At 40.4% G+C, this 21132-nt stretch overlaps 2 protein-coding genes across 2 annotated transcripts in view; both read right to left on the minus strand.

Annotated features, from left to right (window-relative positions):
* Positions 1 to 53: 53 nt before the first annotated feature.
* On the minus strand, positions 54 to 10304 carry LOC101736519 (proton-coupled folate transporter). Its single transcript, XM_012689131.4, has 7 exons — positions 9231 to 10304; positions 5835 to 5994; positions 4620 to 4721; positions 2942 to 3079; positions 2482 to 2565; positions 1720 to 1876; positions 54 to 1491 (listed from the first exon to the last, which is right to left on the minus strand). Exons 1-7 carry the CDS (start codon positions 10050 to 10052, stop codon positions 1365 to 1367), a joined length of 1590 nt encoding a protein of 529 aa, XP_012544585.1. The 5' UTR covers positions 10053 to 10304; the 3' UTR covers positions 54 to 1364.
* Positions 10305 to 10384: 80 nt separating this feature from the next.
* The window catches only part of LOC101742596 (proton-coupled folate transporter), a 29925-nt gene continuing 19177 nt past the window's right edge, over positions 10385 to 21132 (minus strand). The window contains exon 7 of the mRNA XM_038018959.2: positions 10385 to 10540. Coding sequence (XP_037874887.1) covers positions 10468 to 10540 — 73 coding nt within the window. The 3' untranslated portion in view covers positions 10385 to 10467. The remainder of the gene's footprint in view (positions 10541 to 21132) is intronic.

A 21132-nucleotide genomic window follows, 5' to 3' on the forward strand; every position in this document is an offset into this window, starting at 1 on the left:
TCTTACCTACGAAATAGCCCAACATTATACCAAAAGGAAAGAAAACCACTAAGAACTAGAGATTTAGTTTTAATTACAATGTATTAATTTTCAAAATAAAAATATCATCAAAGTGCAAAACAAGTCTTTCTTATAAACACGGCGCACATGACACGTTTAAACACATATTAGGTTTCTCTATGAGAGAATTCAGAATAGTTTCGAAACATTTGAAGTACATGGATCTGCCAACATTACAAATGATATCAGTAGAAATTCGATTTAATGAAAATTCCTAATTACATTTTTGTTTAAGTTAGGAATCACGGAGCTGCCGATGCGAAAATCTAATTAAAATTCTTCGTGTGTGCGGCCGTGTTAAAACTTAAATCTACAAACATTGAATTTAATTCCTGACACGGAAATCATTGATTGATAAAAGGACATTTACTCGTAGTATTTACCTAACTAATGTCATTTAACGCTATCCTTAATGATACTTTGAAAAAAAAAAGTGACAACAAAAACAATGGAAGCAAATGCGATTTATAATATTGTAAAAAAAGCCTGAAGATTGAGAGAATCTGGGTATGAATTATGAACCAGTAAATAGTATGCAGGATTTATTCTACTACAGCACAGACAGATGTCTGTGGCTAGATTAGCTTGCCTTATTAAATTTAATCTTCCGCGAGATTTTTTTGTATGTCTTTTTTTATATATTGTCTTCCATTGTAAGCAATATAAACATTGTCCCACACGTGTCATATACGACTACTTCGCAACAGAACTAGAAACGATGGTAGCATCTGCCTACGGCCGCCACTACTGCGTACAGTCTTATTACCTTATGTTAATTATTATTTCAGCACGTAAGACTTCAATAATGGTTAGGTAAGTATTTGTTAGAAACAATTAGTTGGCAGAGCCGATACAAAAAATCTGGGCTTCTTATATATTGGGCCAAAAACCTGTTCTAGTTTGCCAATCCGAAAATGTTTACGAGAAATAATGACGACAAGTCAATACAGAAACCGTCAGCCAAATCTAAATATAACGTGGATAACGCTTTAATTTAAGACGGGTAACAACATGAGCTATAAAGGCACAGTATTAACAGGCAGCTCGATAATACATAATGAATTAAAAAATACAATGATCAAATAAACCTTATTCATATATTTCAATTATAAAGGCCTATACTCGATAACTTTTATTTGAAGAAATAAAAATTAACCTTTATTGCGTTTATGAAAATCAGCTAAACTTTAAAGCATTTCAGTTTTCATTACGACGAGTTTTTGAAACGAAATTCGAAGTCAAACTATGCCTAGGCTTATTGATGGACTGGAACAAAAAGATTTGTAGCTTCTATAGTCTCTACATCAAACGATATTGATATTTTTTGCCTTCTCAGCTATGCTCTTCTTGCACTCTTCTCCTGTGACAGGAAAACTGTTCAAGTTTAGTCTTTTCTCTTTTTTTTCTTTCCGGTGCTGGTGGTAAAAGTATCTGCGGGGAAAGAAATTATTAAAACAATTCCACCTTAAATAGGTTTTTATCAACGCCACGATAAAGCACTTTAAAATTAGTTCTACCAAGAAAATCCCAGATTACTTGGTAACATCAAATTAAAATAATCAAAAACTGTTTACATACATGTAAAAAGATACTTAGGTAAAATTTAAGATACGCAGAAGAACAATTTCTATTGGTTCAAGGTATATTTGTGGAACTTACCCGAAAATAGCTAATGCTGGTATCGTAAAAAGAACACTAAGTAGAAAAACGGCTCCTGGCAACACATGAAGGGTGGACACATACACCTTGGTGTATAAAGGCGCAAATATTAATGGCATCGTCGTCTCCGCTAGCCCGAAGAGTGAGAACAATTTACCTGAAAAAACAGCGATTTCAAACTGAGTTCTTTATGTGGATTAAAATTCCGCGCCATAAAACCAAATTCCTTAATCGAACATAAGATATTGAGTCGTTATATGCGTAGCTACTGGTGGAAGCGTGCTTTGTCAGCATACAACGGCTATCCTGCTAAGAACCTATTACATGTTTCGGTGTCAAACCCAATCAAAAAAACTTCGACAAAATGTCGCAAAGCGGGTGGTGAAATTCGTGGTGTGGACTCCACTAATAAACCGCTGAAGTTTAGGAGTTCGTAAGCAGTTTCCTACCGATCAAACCAAAGTGGAATGTATTATTGCTTTGCGGTAGCAGTATATAGGATATTAGGTAATCTATGCGAACTCACCACAATAGATACCAAAGCTTCTTTTCTACATAAAGTATAAAATGTACTAATAGCCAATGAAAACTAAATGACCACTGTTTTTGTTTATAACAGGAAAAGAAGTTTTTTTTTTCTTTAACGTTATCGCCATTTTGATAATACTCCCCTTTTGCCATAGGCTCCTATAAACCATACAGCAGATTTTGTTGAAATAGTTCCAACAGAACAAAAATATCAAATAAACAAAAAAGAATCACCTAGTTCTTGATGTGAAACCAACTTCGATGCGATTGACCGTAAGGCAATAGTTGAGGTACCATTTAAAATCTCCACAAGTGGCGCTGTAAATAATTTTCAGGTTAACTTTATTATTTTGAACCGAACGCCAAATATGGGATTGGTGCGACTCGAGAACATAAGGCCGGTTGTAATGGATCTACGCCACCTTTGGAACACATTGTTAATCGTAAAAATAGACAAGTTAATGGTAGATACCCATAGAAGTTTAATACAACCCACCACCCGTAACTTCATTCCTAATAACCTCATTAGTGGTGTAGGGGAATGATACCCCGCCCCGATTAACTTACTAGGCAGTTTTAGTAATAAGCCATGTATGTTAATCAGTGGTTAACGTGCAGCGATCCACGAGAACCTCACAGTGGTACGTCGGCGTTGTTAAAAAATGGGAAAATGAGGTTATAATAAAATTCATACCAAAATATGCTTCAAAACCATTCCTTGCAAAAGCCAACACCAGTGCTCCACAAATCTTGCTGCTAGTTGAAATGATCCCCAAAACAGCATCGTCCGCCTTCCATTTCTTGCTGATAATGCCTATACTTAACAGCGTACCTTAAACAACATCCAAAGTTAAGTTAAATTAGATTCTAGAAGAAGTAGATATATCTTTTTCGGTTGGGTATAAAGAATGCAATTTGATATTACACCAATCTTTCCGTCTACCATCAGATATTACAGGTATGCTTCTAACTACTCCAAGAAAATTGACAGAATAGAGAAAGTAGAAGTAATCCAAACGAGGAAGTGTTCTTATTGTGTAATTCAATTCACTCCCAATTATACTAAGCTTTTTAGAAGTAGTCTCTTGCGTAACTTTTTTTTTCAGTTTAATATCAAAAATATTCTTGCGTTTTCTTCAAAAATTTGTTTCTATCGTAGTGACGTCATCTCTAATTGACAATTAATACTTAGAGTGAAATTAACTTCTATTCTATCCTCGACTAAAACTTATTCTTTGATTAGTGATCCAGCCTTACCGGGCGAAAACAAGGAAGAAAGGATGGAGGAAGAAACACGAAATATTCGATTATTATCGTTAATTACGGCAAATCTTTATTGTTTTTTTTTTGTATATATGAGACAGTCGAGATATTTTAATTTTCTATCGATTATAATTGAAACACGATTAAACTAATATAAATGCAAATCAAAACAGTACAGATTGAAACAGCCTCCGGCGGCCGTGTTGTTGCGTCAAACATGAGCAGTGGCTTTGACGGCAGCTTATTAGCTTTCGGCTTGTTTGTTCTCGCGAACTTCGGTCAAGAGCTTTCAAGATACAGTTGACGTTCGTTACATGAAAATGTTATCTACCGGATATTATTATGGATGGCATTCAAGGGTTGCATTTATGCAGTATAAAACAAAGTCTCTTTCTCTGTCCCTATATCTGTCTGTCCCTATGTATGCTTAAATCTTTAAAACTACGCAACGAATTTTGATGCGGTTTTTTTCAATAGATAGAGTGATTGAAAAGGAAGGTTTATATGTATAATAACATCCATTAAATAGTGGAGAAATCAATAATAAATTACAGTTTCCGAAGCGAAGCGAGGGCGGGTCGCTAGTATACAATATATGAAGTGCACCACACCATGGACTATGATACATAGCCTATCTTGAAATCCCGCTATAGGAAGTAAAACTCGAGAACGTCAAAGAACGGGATCTTGTTTCTATTGTCTTACCAATTTCCTACACATATCACATAGCTCACATATCGCACATACGATGCTATAAAGTCACTTAAGCAATTTTTGTTAAAACTGAACTGAGTATGAGAAAATACATTTCTTATTAGTTATATCAGTGAGATGTTTGCTTTTACTGATGAAATCTAAAGTTGTAGTTTAAATATTATCGTTTTTAATTCATTAGTCTAGCAGAACTATATATTATAATAATATGTTGAATTTTAGAATGTTTCTCCTGAAAAATTATATAATTTGCATGGGTGACGTTATCGCACAGTATTTGCGATATGTAACTATCACACATCATGAAGAAGACCCAATATCATATCAATGCAAAACCGCGAATTCGATATTCAACTTTAACTTAATTATCAGAAGTTTTTTTGTTATGAACTTACCTAATGAGTGGGTGACCAAGCTGTAAGTGTTGAAAATGCTGTAAGTCACTTCATCCCAGTTGAATTGGTAACGAGTAAAGATGTAAGTTATGCCTAATTCACCTAAAATGAAAATGTTATTGAAATGTTTAGTTTAATCACTATACGCCATGTGAAAGATAGCAATAGAAACAATAACTTCGAATTAATTAAGATTAAGTAACCTTACGGAACACGATTGTTGATAAAATAGAAGTTTATGTTTCATGCTTATGTTAGTGTAATAGTGTTTTGATACATCAAAGAAAACTAAATATAAACAGACATAAACAAAACATTATCAATATTTACTCCAATGCTTGTCAAACAATATTCCTTTAATTACCAGTATCTTCGGGTCACGATCCTCAATGATATCCACATCAGAGGTTAGTCACCCTGACGCCGGGATCCGTTCAAATTCCGGCTACGCCGTTTGAGGGGTATTTGACATTTCGTTCTGGGTGAACTTGTCCGAACTCGAACAAAAGACATAAGGTCTTTTGTGATTCTAATATCCATAATTTTGAAAACCAATGCCGGATTAACCATGTAGCAAGAGTAGCAATTACTACGGGCCCCGCGCGAACGCGGGCCCCGCATATCTAAACCCACTCATCTCTGCCCGAGCTTAATTTTTTGAGTGACCTATTAAGAAAAAGTTGTTTGTATAAACGTGTAAGATTTCAATCAGCCTGATAATCAGCTCTACAAAAAGTCTGACGTATGCAAGCACTCTTCCTGACACAGTGTGGATGTGTAGGATATTTATAAAATTGTAACCTATACATGGCAAATAAACGTATAGACTATTGATTTGTTTTTTTACCACTTTATACTTAAGAACCCATAGTAGATCAAGGGCTCTTTGAAATAATTTGCTACGGGCCCCGCGCTTGCTGAATCCGGCACTGTTGAAAACCATAAAGCTTGCAAAGAGCCTGTTCCTGTGTTTCTACTACCTGATCTCTTTATCCTATAACACATACAGCGCTATCAACGAGAAATGATTTATTGGCTTTGCAATTTTTATGTAGCGATTTCGTAATGAAACGCTGTCTGTGTAGCTTATCACAAATAACAACACCATTACTGGTGTTATCATATCTATGGTACGGACTATGTCTATTCTTGTCGAACATATTATTATGTCCATGAAGAAGTCGTCTACCAATAAACATTCTAACATCTACATACCCCACATTGGTCCGAAGTTCAAGCAAACGACTATCAATATTAAACACATTCTTAGTCTCCTATTATTTTTCCCCTTCTTGAAAGTAATCTCCAATGTTTCTCGGAAGCTTCGAAAGTCGAAAAATTCCACCAGGAAACCGCCACATCCTGTTTTTTTGACCTGCAAATAATTTTGATTAAAGACCGCTTTCGTTTTTAACACGGTCACGCAGGAGCCGATTTCATGTTTTTCGCTGGGGGACGACGCTTAAATTCATGCCGCGCTTCATCTGGTAGCACGGGATTTTTGTTTTTTCAGACCAATATAGCTACGCGTTTTATGTTTGCTCAATTTTACAGTGACTGCTCATTTTGCAAGTTTTGTAACTAAAAATATCTTTTTTCTCTACTTTATGCCACTAGGTGGAATCGGCATAGCTAATTTTTCTCTTCCATTTTCTTCTATCAGCCGTAATCTCAACAGTCACTCCTCTCTCTCTCATATCGTCATTCACACATTCCATCCATGTCTTCTTCGGTCGATCTCTTCCCCTCTACTTACTTGCACTACCATTTCCATACATCTCCTAGTCACATGCTTCTTCTCTCTACGCATCACATACCACGCAAACCGTCCTCTCTTATATTTACTAAAAATATAATCCAACAATATTTCATGTTATGTATTGTCTAATAGCACAATCGAATGCGGGAATTGCGGGAATTATAAATGGAAGTAGTAATAAAGTGCTTAGTGGTAGGCAGCGGCTTGACTTTGCCCCTGGTATTGCGACGTCCATGAGCGACGGTAACCACTTACCTTCAGATGGGCCGTATGCTCGTTTCCCTACTTAGGCAATAAAAAAATAAAAAACATATCAGCATTTGTTCACTTGACTATCATGCCATACCGCTGGCGGACGCAATCTGTGCTATATTTGTTTTTGCTCTAGATGGCAAGACGAGCCTACAGTCCATCTGAATTAAGATTAACCCTAAACACATCATAACGTAAAAACGGCACCCAGCCCAGTCTAAGTCTCAATAGTATCTTATAACGATGGATACTCTTCAACCAGACGAACCTTGGATATTGGTACATCCTTGTGTAAGCTTAAAATACGTCCCACTACAGAGCTTCAAATAGGAATCGAATCGACCATAATGAAGCCTTATTATTGTACTAAACGATAAAACAAATGTTGGGATGTGGGTGCCGCCGTTAACATGGTTGATGACAATGTCAACAACCCATCAAGTCGTTGTGACTCATGAATTAAACCTTAGACGTCTTAATAATAGTCTGAGTAGTAGTAACTATACTGAGACCTTAGAACTGATATCTCAAGGTGGGTGGCGGCATTTACGTCATAGATGTATCTTGGCTGCTGTAACCACATAAAACCAGGTGGGCTGTGAGCTCGTCACCCATCAAAAATAAAAAAAGTATTCCGTATGCCTTCGGAAAATATCCTAGTAAGGATTTCTTACTAATAAAGTATAATTTGACTAAAAAATATTAAATGTATGATGACTATATTGAAAGTTAAAATGTTTTAAAACAAATGAATTACAGAATGAGAATAGTTTTTTTTTTTTATTGCCCTTGTAGGCTGACGAGCATACCGCCCACCTGATGTTGAGTGGTTACGCCCATGAACTTCAGCAATGCCAGGGGCAGAGCCAAGCCGCTGCCTACCGCTTAATACTCTCCACAAGCCTCGTTTGAAGGAGTACATGTCGTAGCGCTCGGGCAACACCATGGAGGGGAGCTCATTCCATAGCCGGATGGTACGTGGCAAAAAAGACCCCTGGAAACGCACTGTGGATGACCGCAGTGGCTCCAGGTAGTATGGATGAACTCTACTCCGGTGGCGGGCGGTGCGATGGTAAAAACGAGATGCCGGTATCATCTCGAACAATTCCTCAGAGCACTCCCCATGGAACATACAGAGGGAACCGAAGTCCCTCCGCAGACCCAGAGGTTCCCAACGATCCGTTTGTAAATAAAAGATTCCGAAGTTTGTAAATAAAAAGACCTGTTTAAAAAATTACATACTATGATTATCGTATTGAACCTCAATTGGAAACTTGTTGTGTAAACCATTTGGTTTGCTTAATGTTTTATTTAGCAAGCAATTTTGCATTGTAATTTGCCTTTTAATGCGTATCTCAGTTATATCGTTAGAAAATTGATAACTAAAAATTATCTCTACGGGTTGACATACACGGTCATATAAACGGATTTTCTTGAAATATATCGCCTACACATGAAGGACAATAGAATGATTTTGTTATTTTACTGATATCAAAATACAACTTTAAGTTTTAGGTCGGTATACTAGTCTTTTTTTTATTGCTTAGATGGGTGGACGAGGTTAAAGCCCACCCAAGGTGTTAAGTGGTTAGCGGAGCCCATAGACATCTACAACGTCAATGCGCCATCCACCTTGAGGTATAAATAAGTTCTAAGGTCTCAGTATAGTTACAACGGCTGCCCCATCCTTCAAACCGAAACGCATTACTGCTTCACAGCAGAAAGAAGCGGGGTCGTGGTACCTACCCGTGCGGACTCGCAGGAGGTCCTACCACTATTGTAATTACGCAAATTACAATTTTGCGGGTTTTATTTTTACTACACGATGTTATTCCTTCACCGTGGAAGTCAATCGTGAACATTTGTTAAGTACGTATTTCATTGAAACACTTGGTACTTGCCAGCGGGATTCGAACACCGGTGCATCGCTAGATACGAATGCACCGGACGTCTTATCCCTTAGGGCACGACGACGAGGACATAGGTACACAAGACCCATATAATGTTATACTTGTATTATTTGTTGATTACTCGTTCTTCACAAATAATAACGTTAATACGATACAGGAAAGTCATTGTGATAAACTGTCACTTTGGATAACTCATATCGACGGACTGGATCAGATCTAAGCTTGGAATGGGTCTCTCGTCTATGGTGCTGCCGACAAGGACAGCCAGGGGCTCCAGGGGTACAGCCAAGCCGCTACCTGCTGCAATTCACATCAGTACTATCCTGAAGACTCTTATGGGTAATAAGATCACTTGGATGTTTTTTATTTATATAGCCATCGTGAGATTTAATGTCCGAAAATAGAAAATGGATAACCACCGTATATAAAACGCCATCGCCACAAATGCAAACACTCCGACAAGAGTCCTCGAAGAAAAGAAAGAACTGAGCACTATCGAACACAATGAAATTTACTTGTTTATTACTTTCTAAAGATTTGAAACCGTGTTCATCATTTACCACTACTGAAACTAAGAGGTAAGTCACACAAGGTATGCCGTTACATATGTGACCGGTGTCAACACGGTTCGAACTGACAAGGAAAAAAAAAATGTTCCTAAATAAGCAATAAATAAAATCACGTAGGTACCTTCTCTGTATCCGCGAGCCAAGTGTGGTCCTCGATAAAAAACAATACGTAACAAAAATTGAGTAACTGCAAGCTCGCAGATATCACGAAGACTCCGTAGTAGCCGAGAATCTTCAGCAGCACGCCGCTAAGCCCCATGCCGATCGGAAAGCCAACGGTACTGCACAAGCTCAAGATCCCTAGACGAAAAGTTCTTGTTTCCTTCGAAGTTATATCACCCAAATAACTGTACGTGCCAAGGAACATCGTGTGCCATCCGCCCGAGCATGAGGTCAAAATGACTTCCATAAACACGGTCCACTCCACCGGGACTTGGTAGAAGAGGTACGTGTTCATTATGTTCAAAAGGCACGTCACGAATTCCCCAAGGATCGGCATCAACATGCAAATTTTCCGCTTTCCGGTCTTGTCGCTCCACGCTCCTATAAACAGAATCAGCAGCGTTGGCACCGCCATGTGGATCACGCTCTTCCAAGCTTGCACCGAGGCTATTAGTTTTTGGACCTCGTCTTCTTCGTAGGTGTAGTTCGCTCGTTTTCTCAGGCGCAACGCAGTGCATGCATCGTCGCCAAAGTCTAAGTTGACTCGACAAGCTTTGTCTAAATTTAGATTTTGAATGGCAAGTGTTCCTAATACACTCGGCATCACAAAGAATGCCAACACCGGCTCCACAGTTATGTTTGACTTTACATATCTAATTTTCTCCATGAAATTCATTCGTTGTATCTCTATTTTAGATTCAGTCCTTAAAGGCGAATCTTCCTTTTGCGAACTCATATTATCGTTTTTTATTGCGGTCTCGATTCTCGCTGCCTTTTCCATATTTTGTTTGTAACACAATTTTTTTTTATTCTGTTATATTGTGTAGAATTGATTTTGAAGTCCCATCGAATTGTCAGAGCGATGTACGCATCACTAACAGAAACGCTCGATATTGAATTACCGGTTGAGCCGCCGCCGCCTCTGGGACTCCGCTGGCGCGCTATTGTTCGAATTTGTGTGAGCAAACACACTTATGTTGCCATATCGCTGTAATGCGTCCACAAACACACTCGGAGAAATCGAAAATAAACTCGCCACGGCCGATATTCAATTTAAATAACCGTCAAACAAAGATGATCTAGACGTGTACAGTCACCAATAAAAATCCAATAAATATTTTATTACTTTATTTGAGTCACACTCTAAACACACTGCACATTCACAATTATAAATGCTGAATAGTCCGGTTATATAACTAAACGTCTTTATTGACATCGTCAATTTCTTCGACTTGTTTGTTGTCGAGCTGGTGCTCGAAGTACATCCATCTGGAACGATAGCGGAGACAGCAGTGAACATATTACTTACTATGAAAGCAAACGAGACTACGTACTTATGGAGCCTAGTTAATAGATTGGTTAAGTTAAAAAAATCGTTAACACGAAAATCGTCTCCAAAATTTAAAGCAATTAAGAAAATACATTAACGTTAATAATGTATTTTTAATAGTACGTGATTTAATTTATTTTGAGAATTCCATCAGATCGTACGACAACAATATTAACTATTTAAAAGTGAACTATCCTTTGCCTTTTTATTTCCCTACTTAATTAATAAGTATGAGATTTTCTCGTTCGGAAAACGGCCAAACTAAGCATGGCGAATCCTCTTCGTACAATTCACAAGACTAAAATTTATTTTGAATTGTATACCATTAACAAAAAAAAAATCGAAATTATTTTAAGAACGTTGCCACCGGCTGTACTGAGGTAAATATTAGGTACGAGCAATTATTTTGTTTTATTACGTACGGCTTAACATGTACATAAGCTATTTCATAATAATAACACGTACTCTTTAGATAAAAATTTTTTTTTTTTTTTTTTTTTTTTTTTTTTTTTTTTTTTTTTTTTTTTTTTTTTTTTTTTTTTTTTTTTTTTTTTTTTTTTTATGATTGAAAGTTTACTGGTGGCCCGAAGGCCTTTCCAGTTTCACCAGGACAGGTGGGCGAGCAAAGGCTCAGCCAAGAGGGGTGGGATTTGCTAACAACTGCCCGAGCGCCTCCGAAGGAGACCTAACAACTCAAGAGCAATTGTTTCGCGAATGAATCTACTACCGGATCGGAATCGCGACCCGCTGAGAAGATCCGGCGAGAAACTCAGCGGGCTGATGCATGGGTTAGGTTGCACGTCGACCTCTTTGTCGAGTTCGACGAGTACGGTTACCGGGGTCCCTAAGCCTGCCCCTAGTATTAGAGCTGAAGGCATCTAATGCAAAGGTTATTGGATCTGATAGATCCGTAAGGACGTGTCTAGGGCGTCGACGGTGACTGGCTCCTGCATGATCAGGATTCGGGGAGTAGTCAGCGGCGGCAACGATAAGGCGATTATCATGACGCATAGCCTTATCGAAGTATCGTTCCGACGCTGACTTCATGTATTTCCGAATTGATTCGAGGCCCAGGTCGTCGTGTAGGTCAACGTTCCTCACGAACCACGGAGCCCCGACAGCTAACCTGCAAAAGCGGGATTGTAGGGATTGGAGGGTGTCTATGTGTGTGCGGGCCGCGTGAGCGAACACCACACTCGCGTAAGTCATGACGGGCCTTATGCAAGTTTTGTAAAGTGTCACCTTGTTCCGAAGGGACATTTTACTCCGCTTACAGATCATGGGGTAGAGTCTACCGAGAATAAACGCGGCACGGTCACGGACTGATTTTATATGCGGGCGGAATGTCATCGATGCATCCAGGGTAACGCCCAGGTACTTGACCTTCCTGGCCCAGGGTATGGGTTGTCTAAAGAGAGTAATCGGGGGTGTGAGATTCCTCCTCCTAATCCGGGAGGAAATCCGTGTGGAGCTTCCCCTCTGAAATAGCACCGCAGTACTTTTCGCTGGGTTGATGTCTATGCGCCATTTTCGGAACCACTGTCCTAGGGCTAGGGCTGCGCTCTGAAGCTTCTTCGCGATTAGGGACTTATTTCTACTAGAATAGTAAACAGTCGTGTCGTCGGCGAATAAAGCTAAATGGGTCGGCGGCGACCGGGGAATATCGTTGACGAATAAGCTAAATAGGAGGGGTGAGAGGACAGAGCCTTGCGGGACTCCAGCTGTGAGAGGTCGTGGGGAGGAGCGGGTTCCCTCGACTCGATATCGAAAAGAGCGGTTCGACAAGAAGTCCCGTATGATGAGCACGAGACTATCCGGCACGCCCATGTTGAATAGTTTGAAAATCAAACCATTGTGCCAGACTTTGTCGAACGCTTTTGCGACGTCGAAGAAGAGAGCTCCCGTGTATAACGGTTTTGGTCGATTAAGCCCCACAAGAATGTGCTCCGTGAGGCGGTGCACCTGTTGAACGCATGAGTGATTTGTACGGAATCCGAATTGTTCATCGATAAGAATGCCCTTGGATGAGACGAAGTCTCTGAGGCGTTTGTAGAGCAGACGCTCATACAGTTTGCCTAGAGACATGAGGAGGCTAATCGGGCGGTAGCTCGTCGGATCATTTTTTGGTTTACCGGGTTTATGTATGCCGATAACGTCCGCTTCTTTCCACACCGCGGGAAAGATACAGTTCGCCATAGCGGCATTGAAAATAGATGCCAACATCACGATGAGTTGGACGGGTAGAAGTTTAATAACGCGGTTGGATATACCGTCGGAACCGGGAGCCTTGCGAGGACGTAGGTCTTTGATCAAGTCTTTAACTTCCATCGGGGTGACGGGTGGTAACGCATCAGAGGGTGGCAAGGAGGCTCTGCGTTCTACCTCACTGTCTACTAATTCTACATGAACAGGGTCCACGGATTGAGTGCTGGGCGTGCACTGGGTTTGCAATGTATCGGCCAGCAGCTCTGCTTTTTCGTCATCATCGAACGCCGCGAGTCGGCCTGAGGGGCCTACGAGGGGGGGCATAGTTACTACCGTATCCGATTTGAGAGTACGAGCTAAGCGGTAGTAAGACCTTTGGGAGGGCGCGAGTCCTTCTAAGAAATCAGACCATCTGGCATCTCGGACTTCGGCGATGCGAGACTTTACGTCGCGTTGTAGGGCACGCATTCGAATACGATTTTCCGCGGTAGGATACCTGTCGTAGGCGCGTATCGAGGCGTTCTTAGCTCTAAGAAGTTCCCTAATATCGTCGGACAATTTGAAGCGGTGAAGGAAGTCCTCCGCTACAACTTGTTTCGATGACCTATCTAATGTCGAGGTGATGTGTGACGTTAAGATGTCTATGGCTTCAGCGGTATCCTGAGGAGACGGGATAGAGTCCGGGTTAAACGGGAGCGATGGTGGATCAGATTCAGCCAGGCTGATGCCCAGCGTGTGCCAATCCACCACAGTCCTCGTGACGGGAACGGAATCGGGAGCGCGACCGAGCTTCATAACGACGGGACGGTGGTCTGAATCTAACTCTGAAACTACTTCGATCGAGTGTAAGCGCAGAGTTACGTTTTTTAATAACGCTATGTCGAGTATATCCGGGCGATGCGCGATATTTAGCGGGTAGTGAGTCGGGGTTAGCGGAGCGACGATATCGAAGGCGAGATCATCGACTAACGCGTCAAGCCGCCTGCCATTCGGAGTTGTGGTGTGTGAGTTCCACCTGATGTGTTTACAATTTAGGTCGCCCGCCAGAATGACAGAGCTCCCCATACCGAGCAGCGCCTCGATATCACTGCTTAGAACGATCTTATCCGGTGGAAGATAAACGGACGCGATAACGATCGGCGCGTGTCCCGTCAGTGAGATTCGGCACACTGATGCTTCGATATTAGCGAGCGCGGGAGGATCGAGCGGGACGCAATGCAGGGCTCTTCTATAGTAAATGACGGTACCACCACCACGGGCAGAGAGCCTGTCGTTCCTGACCATGTTATAGTTCGCGATTTTAGGGTCACGGCGCGCGGGCTGTAAAAATATTATGAATCAGCGAAAAGTATGTGAAATTAACTAGTAGTATTGTAGGTGTCGTTTTAGACTTGCATTTTCTGGAAGTTTACCAGGATTTTAAGTGGAAACCGGAGCTCATAGAGGCCTCTACCTTACAACCAAACTTTACACCAATTAAATATATGTAAAGACTAGCGAATGTTTCTTGATGTTAAGAAGTCCAATGCTAAAAAAGACTGTTTCGTACTGAAACAGATTTTTCGTGTTTCTGTATTTTTATTAATATCGAGTATTAGGCAATACATCTTCAAGACAACACAAGTCTTAACCTAGGTGCAGTAAGGTTCGATCTCGCCTGTAGACGGCCGACTAGCCAACCAGAAGCTTGCTGAGCAACCCCTCCAAGCCTACGGGCAGAGATCGCCGTCGCATAGTAACTTAACACACGCGTTCCGCGGCAGACATTCTTTATTACAAACAACAAAAATTATCCAACGCAAGTCACGCGTAACCATTAGAACCAGCGACAATTGTTCATCGTGTACCAGTCAAGGGACAGACGGTCCCACCTCCGGAAACGACGCTGAGCCCAGGGAGCGCGAGGCAGTGGAAGGAAGGCGAACCGGTAAGTCTTCAGACTTATTTCGTTCCTTACTGTACATATTTTTTGGTCCATTCGAACCGAATTGCTTAGCGTGACCTTGTGTTGTCTTGAGTTAGTATTCATTTTTAATTTGTAATAAAATTCACGATAACCGCCATTAACTCGCGCTGCTCCGTAGCCATCATGGCGGATATCGAACAAGATTTGTTTGAACGCGAAATAATTCTTGACGATATCAAACGTACACTACAAGTTGCTCAAATTAATGAACAGCAATTTAGATCTCGTGTTATAGACCTAACTTCTCAACACAGAAAGTTCTCAAAATTACAATCGAAAATTGAAAAGGTTCTAATAAAATCAAAATGTTTCGATAAAGATGAACAGCTTAAAATTCGTGGTGATTTTAATGATTGTTACTACGCCATAATTGCTCATATGAATAATTTGAAAAAATCGGATGAAGAGAGTAGACGCATGAGTCGACCTTCAATTTTAAATTCTTCATTCAATGCTCATAGCGGTGGTTGCGCAACCAAACTACCCACCTTGCCTATGCCGTGTTTCAACGGGGAACCTACCGAGTGGCCCCCGTTTTATGATTTATTTCGTTCGTTAGTGCACGACAGTGATGCCTTCACCAACACGGAGAAATTCCGTTACTTACTATTAACTTTAAATAATGAGCCATATAATTTAATAAAGTCACTACCGATAACTGAGGACAATTACTTTGTGGCTTTGAACATTTTAATTTCTCGGTATGATAATAAACGGGTGATCGCAGTGAAACATATCGACAAAATACTCGATATCGAACCTTGTTCCGAAAGAAACATTCTTACTTTGCGTAATTTACTGAACGTATATCAAGAAAATATAAAAGCTTTGGAAGTTATGCCATTACCTACGAAACAATGGAGTTTTTTATTATTGAACATCCTACTGCGTAAAATACCACCCTCAATACGTAAGAGGTTCGAGTTATCTCTTATAAAACCATGCGATATTCCAGACATCGACACGTTAATAAACTTTTTAGAACGTGAGTTATCTGCATGCCAATTTTCAAACTCAAATTCGGTTAGTTTAAATACAAATGTTAAAATGGTCGAACACGGGGGTAGTTCTCGAACATTACCGCAAAATGCATCGCGTGTTGTTTCTAAGTCAAGCGAAGCCACCTTAGGTACGCGACGTTCATTTGCCGCTAGCGTCATTCATGACGTTCCCTTAACAAATAAAAACACGAAGAACAATATTTGTTTATGTTGTGAGGCTCAGCATACGTTAAATAAATGCAGCAAATTTCTAAATTTATCTCCGCGTGATAGATATTCTTTCATTCAAAATAAAAACGTTTGTTTTAATTGTTTAAATGTCGGTCATGATGTGAAACAATGCAAGTCCAATTTTGTGTGTCGCTCGTGTCAAAAAAGACATCACACTTTGCTTCATTTTGATTCTCATCGTTTTTCGGTTACATTAAATAGTGGTATGACAGAAAGTAGTTCTGCATCTCTCTCGCGCAACGATACATCTCAATCTGACGTAGCCGCTCAACACGTCATGACCGCGGTGAATCACGCACAGTCTACTGCATCGTGTGTTCGGGGTACAGTTTTGTTAGCCACAGCGCTCATCCATGTATGTGTGACTACGCGTATTAAACACATCGTTCGATGTATTGTAGATAGTGGTAGTCAGGCGACATTTATCACAGAGGCTTGCGCGCAGCGTTTAAATTTAGCGCGTAAATATACTAACGTTCCGGTGTTCGGTGTGGGTGATAGTAAGCCTGTATACCCGAATGGCTTCGTAACGTTTTGCGTTACCTCTCGTAATGGGGATCAGCCTTCGATCCCGGTTGAAGCATTTATTTTACCAAAGATTGTTTTACAAAATATGCCAAGTGTTTCTTTACCTTTCACGGAATGGCCTCATATACAGAATATTACATTAGCTGATCCCAATTTTCATACTCCACAACCAGTGGAAATGCTATTAGGTGCGGACATACTGTCCCAAATATTATTAGGCAATGTGATTACGGGACCACCTGGTTCGCCGATAGCTATAAATAGCATCTTCGGTTATCTATTGTTAGGTAGTCTTTCTTTCAATCACAAGTCTTCCCCTGTTACTACAGGAATACAAGTTTATCATTCAAGTTTTAGCTCATCCTACGATGACATAGAATTAACAAAATTTTGGGAATTGGAGTCGTTGCCTGAAAGGAAAGAGTTCACTCCAGATGAAACTTTGTGCGAATCGTTATTTGTTAGCTCACATACTCGTGACGAAACCGGACGATACATAGTCCCCCTTCCGCTTAGACCGGATTCCCCGTCCTTAGGTGAATCCCGGAATATAGCTTTAGCTAGATTAAATAAATTAGAATATCGTTTAGAACGTAATCCTTTGTTAAAAATGGACTATCACACGTGTTTAAAAGAATACGATGATTTTGACCACATGGAGTTAGTAAGCACTCCATCCCTGGTTCCGGACAATTCGTATTACATACCGCACCACTGCGTGGTCAAAGATTCGAGTACTACTACTCGAACGCGCGTTGTTTTTGATGCAGGTTGCAAAACTTCCAATGGAAAGTCTTTGAATGACATCTTATTAGTCGGTCCTAACTTGCACCAAGACATAGTCGATGTTTTACTAAAATTTAGATTAAATTCTATTGCTTTCACAGCAGATATAAAACAAATGTACCGAAACATTTTAATACGTGAGTCGGATCGCGATTTTCAACGAATCTTATGGCGGTCATCATTAAATGAACCCGTACGCGACTATCGACTCCGAACAGTTACTTTCGGCGTTAGTTCTTCACCGTATTTAGCATTACGCACGATGCGACAACTAGCTGTCGATGAGCAGACGCGGTTCCCGTTAGCCTCTGAGGTCCTGAGGGACCAAGTGTTTGTTGATGACGTAGTCACGGGAGAAAATGACGAGTCACGTGCTTTAGTTTTACAACAACAATTAATTGGTATTTGTCAATCAGCGGGATTCGAACTGCGAAAGTGGTGCAGCAACTCGCCCGCGATACTCGCGGCAGTTCGGACACCAAGTCTTCACGGTGAGCGGCAGGACAACATATCCTTCGCTTCCATGGAAAATGATATGCAAATAAAAGTCCTCGGTCTGCAGTGGAACCCAAAGCTTAACGTTTTTTCATTTTCTATTCAAGTAGGAACCGATAAAATAACAAAACGTGCGATTCTATCTCAAATAGCGAAAATTTATGATCCCATGGGTTGGCTCGCTCCTGTCACTTTATATGCCAAACATTTAATACAATTATTATGGTTATCAAAAGTGGGCTGGAACGACCCACTGCCCGTGAATATAACAAACGCGTGGTCGACCTTTATCAATGAGTTACCACTCTTATCGCAATTAGAAATTCCACGTTATGTTTTGCCAAATACATATGCTGTCCAAATTCATGGGTTTTCGGACGCATCCGAGAAAGCATATGCTGCTAGCATTTACCTACGTCTTACGGACTTACAACATAATGTTAGATGCTTTCTTTTAATTGCAAAAACTCGCGTGGCGCCTATCAAACCGGTTTTGACGATACCACGCTTAGAGTTATGTGCGGCGGTATTATTGTCTCAGCTGTGTGAGAGGGTGCTATGTATTTATAAAGATCGTGTGAACTGCGAAGATATATACGCATGGTCAGATTCTTCTATTGTGTTAGCGTGGCTTCGATCACCACCTCACGAATGGAAAACCTTCGTGTCTAATCGAACGAGCGAGATACTCTCACGACTTCCAGCAAGGTGCTGGCGTCACGTTCCATCTGAGGATAACCCAGCAGATATGGAGCATCTGCATCTCGTGGGATGCTTCCTCAAACATTTCTAAATAATGAAATGTGGTTTAATGGCCCACCGTGGTTTGCCCGAGAGCCGTCTTACTGGCCCACGAACAAAAACATTCCTAATACTACGGAGGAAAGACGTAATTTAACAGTAATGCTGAATTCAGTAATAACACAACCGGAGGACGTGGAATACATATCACGCTTTTCCACGCTAGGTAACCTCATTAGAATTACAGCTCGAATATTTCGTTTTTACAATAATTGTAAGCGAATAAAAAAATCCTATCCTGATTTTATTACGGTGTCCGAGTATGAGTTTTCTTTAATGAAATTAATTCACAGAGTTCAATTATTTTGTTTTTATGAGGACATAAAAAATATTTCACAGGGAAAATATCCTTCAAATAAACTCAGACGTTTAAATCCCTTTCTTGACAAAGACAATAATTTACGAGTAGGAGGACGACTTCACAAGTCAATTTTGAATTTTGATTCTAAGCACCAGTTGATTCTACCTAAAAAACATCATTTAACTTTTTTAATAATCGATAACGCTCATATCACATATTTGCATGCCGGACCTCAGTCTGTTCAACACATTTTATTTCAAAGATTCTGGATCTTATCCAGTCGTGATATTATTCGTATGCGTATTCATAGTTGTGTTCGTTGTTTTCGAGCACGTCCTGCTCCGTTACAGCCAGCCATGGCTCCGCTACCCGCCTCAAGAGTGCGTCCCGAACGTCCATTCTTAAAGACTGCAGTTGATTTCGCTGGACCGTTTTACGTTCGTGCAAACAAAGTTCGAAACGCGAAGGTAATCAAATGTTATGTTGCTGTTTTCGTTTGTATGTCGGTTAAGGCGGTGCATCTCGAGTTGGTTTCGGAATTATCTACTGACGCGTTTTTGGCGACTCTAAGACGATTTATATCACGTAGAGGTATGAGTACCGATATTTATTCCGATTGCGGGAGAAACTTTGTTGGCTGTAATAACTACCTACAAGAGTTATATAAATTTTTACGTGATAATAATGTACAATCGACGTTAAACAGTAAAACTTTAGAACAAGGTATAACTTGGCATTTTCAGCCACCTTACGCTTCTCATTTCGGCGGCTTATTCGAAGCTGGTGTAAAAAGTTTTAAGCATCACTTTTACCGTGTGTTAGGCACACAAACACAGACGTATGATGAGATGCATACACTTCTTTGTCAAATTGAGGCCGTACTCAATTCACGACCACTCTGTGTGTTAAGTAGCGATCCTACGGACCCTTTACCTTTAACACCTTCTCATTTTTTAATTGGAGGTCCTTTAACGGCTCTGCCAGATGTCTCATTGACGGAGTCTACTTCAAATAAACTGACCAGATGGCGTTGGGTACAACAGTGTCTTCAACACTTTTGGAAACGTTGGAGTCGCGAGTATTTACATGAAATCCAACAACGCAATAAATGGTTTCACAATCGCGGACCACTCGTACGTGAAGGCACCATTGTCGTGGTACGCGACGATAATCTTCCTCCATTACACTGGAGACTGGCTCGCGTACACGCTCTTCATCCCGGGTCCGACAATGTTACTCGCGTAGTAACTGTTCAAATCGGTAATACCTTTGTTAAACGTGCAGTAGTCAAACTTTGTCCACTTCCAATAAATTAACTTTTTTTATTATTATGTCACTCATTGTTTTTTCTTTTATTTTTATTAGTACTTTTAATTTTCACACATACGTGGTTGAGTTACTGAGTTTTTAAATTCCTTCATAAGTAGTGTTAAAACAATTGCATTATTTTAAGGTGAGCGGCATGTTTCGTACTGAAACAGATTTTTCGTGTTTCTGTATTTTTATTAATATCGAGTATTAGGCAATACATCTTCAAGACAACACAAGTCTTAACCTAGGTGCAGTAAGGTTCGATCTCGCCTGTAGACGGCCGACTAGCCAACCAGAAGCTTGCTGAGCAACCCCTCCAAGCCTACGGGCAGAGATCGCCGTCGCATAGTAACTTAACACACGCGTTCCGCGGCAGACATTCTTTATTACAAACAACAAAAATTATCCAACGCAAGTCACGCGTAACCATTAGAACCAGCGACAATTGTTCATCGTGTACCAGTCAAGGGACAGACGGTCCCACCTCCGGAAACGACGCTGAGCCCAGGGAGCGCGAGGCAGTGGAAGGAAGGCGAACCGGTAAGTCTTCAGACTTATTTCGTTCCTTACTGTACAAAGACTTAGTTAAATATTTTATTATGTATTAAGTACGGAAAAATGGTAGACAGCGTCTTAGCTCTGCCCCTGACGTTGCTGACGTGAACGATGGTAACCACTCACCGTAAGCAATAAATAAATAAAAAAGATGTGAGGCGTCGTGGGACACCGGATAGAAACAAAGTTCCTTATTATAAAAATATTAATTTTAAGTTCTATTCGAGGTATAAAAAAAAAAAAAAAAACTGGAGGTTTCGCAACAACCCACGGTCATTTGGTAACGTGCGAACTTATTGTGGTACACTTCATTCACGGTTGCTTGCATAAAAGTTAGTGTATTGCGCAAAC

Source organism: Bombyx mori, chromosome 22, assembly GCF_030269925.1.
Source record: "Bombyx mori chromosome 22, ASM3026992v2".
In the NCBI taxonomy this organism is placed as follows: Eukaryota; Metazoa; Arthropoda; class Insecta; order Lepidoptera; family Bombycidae; genus Bombyx; species Bombyx mori.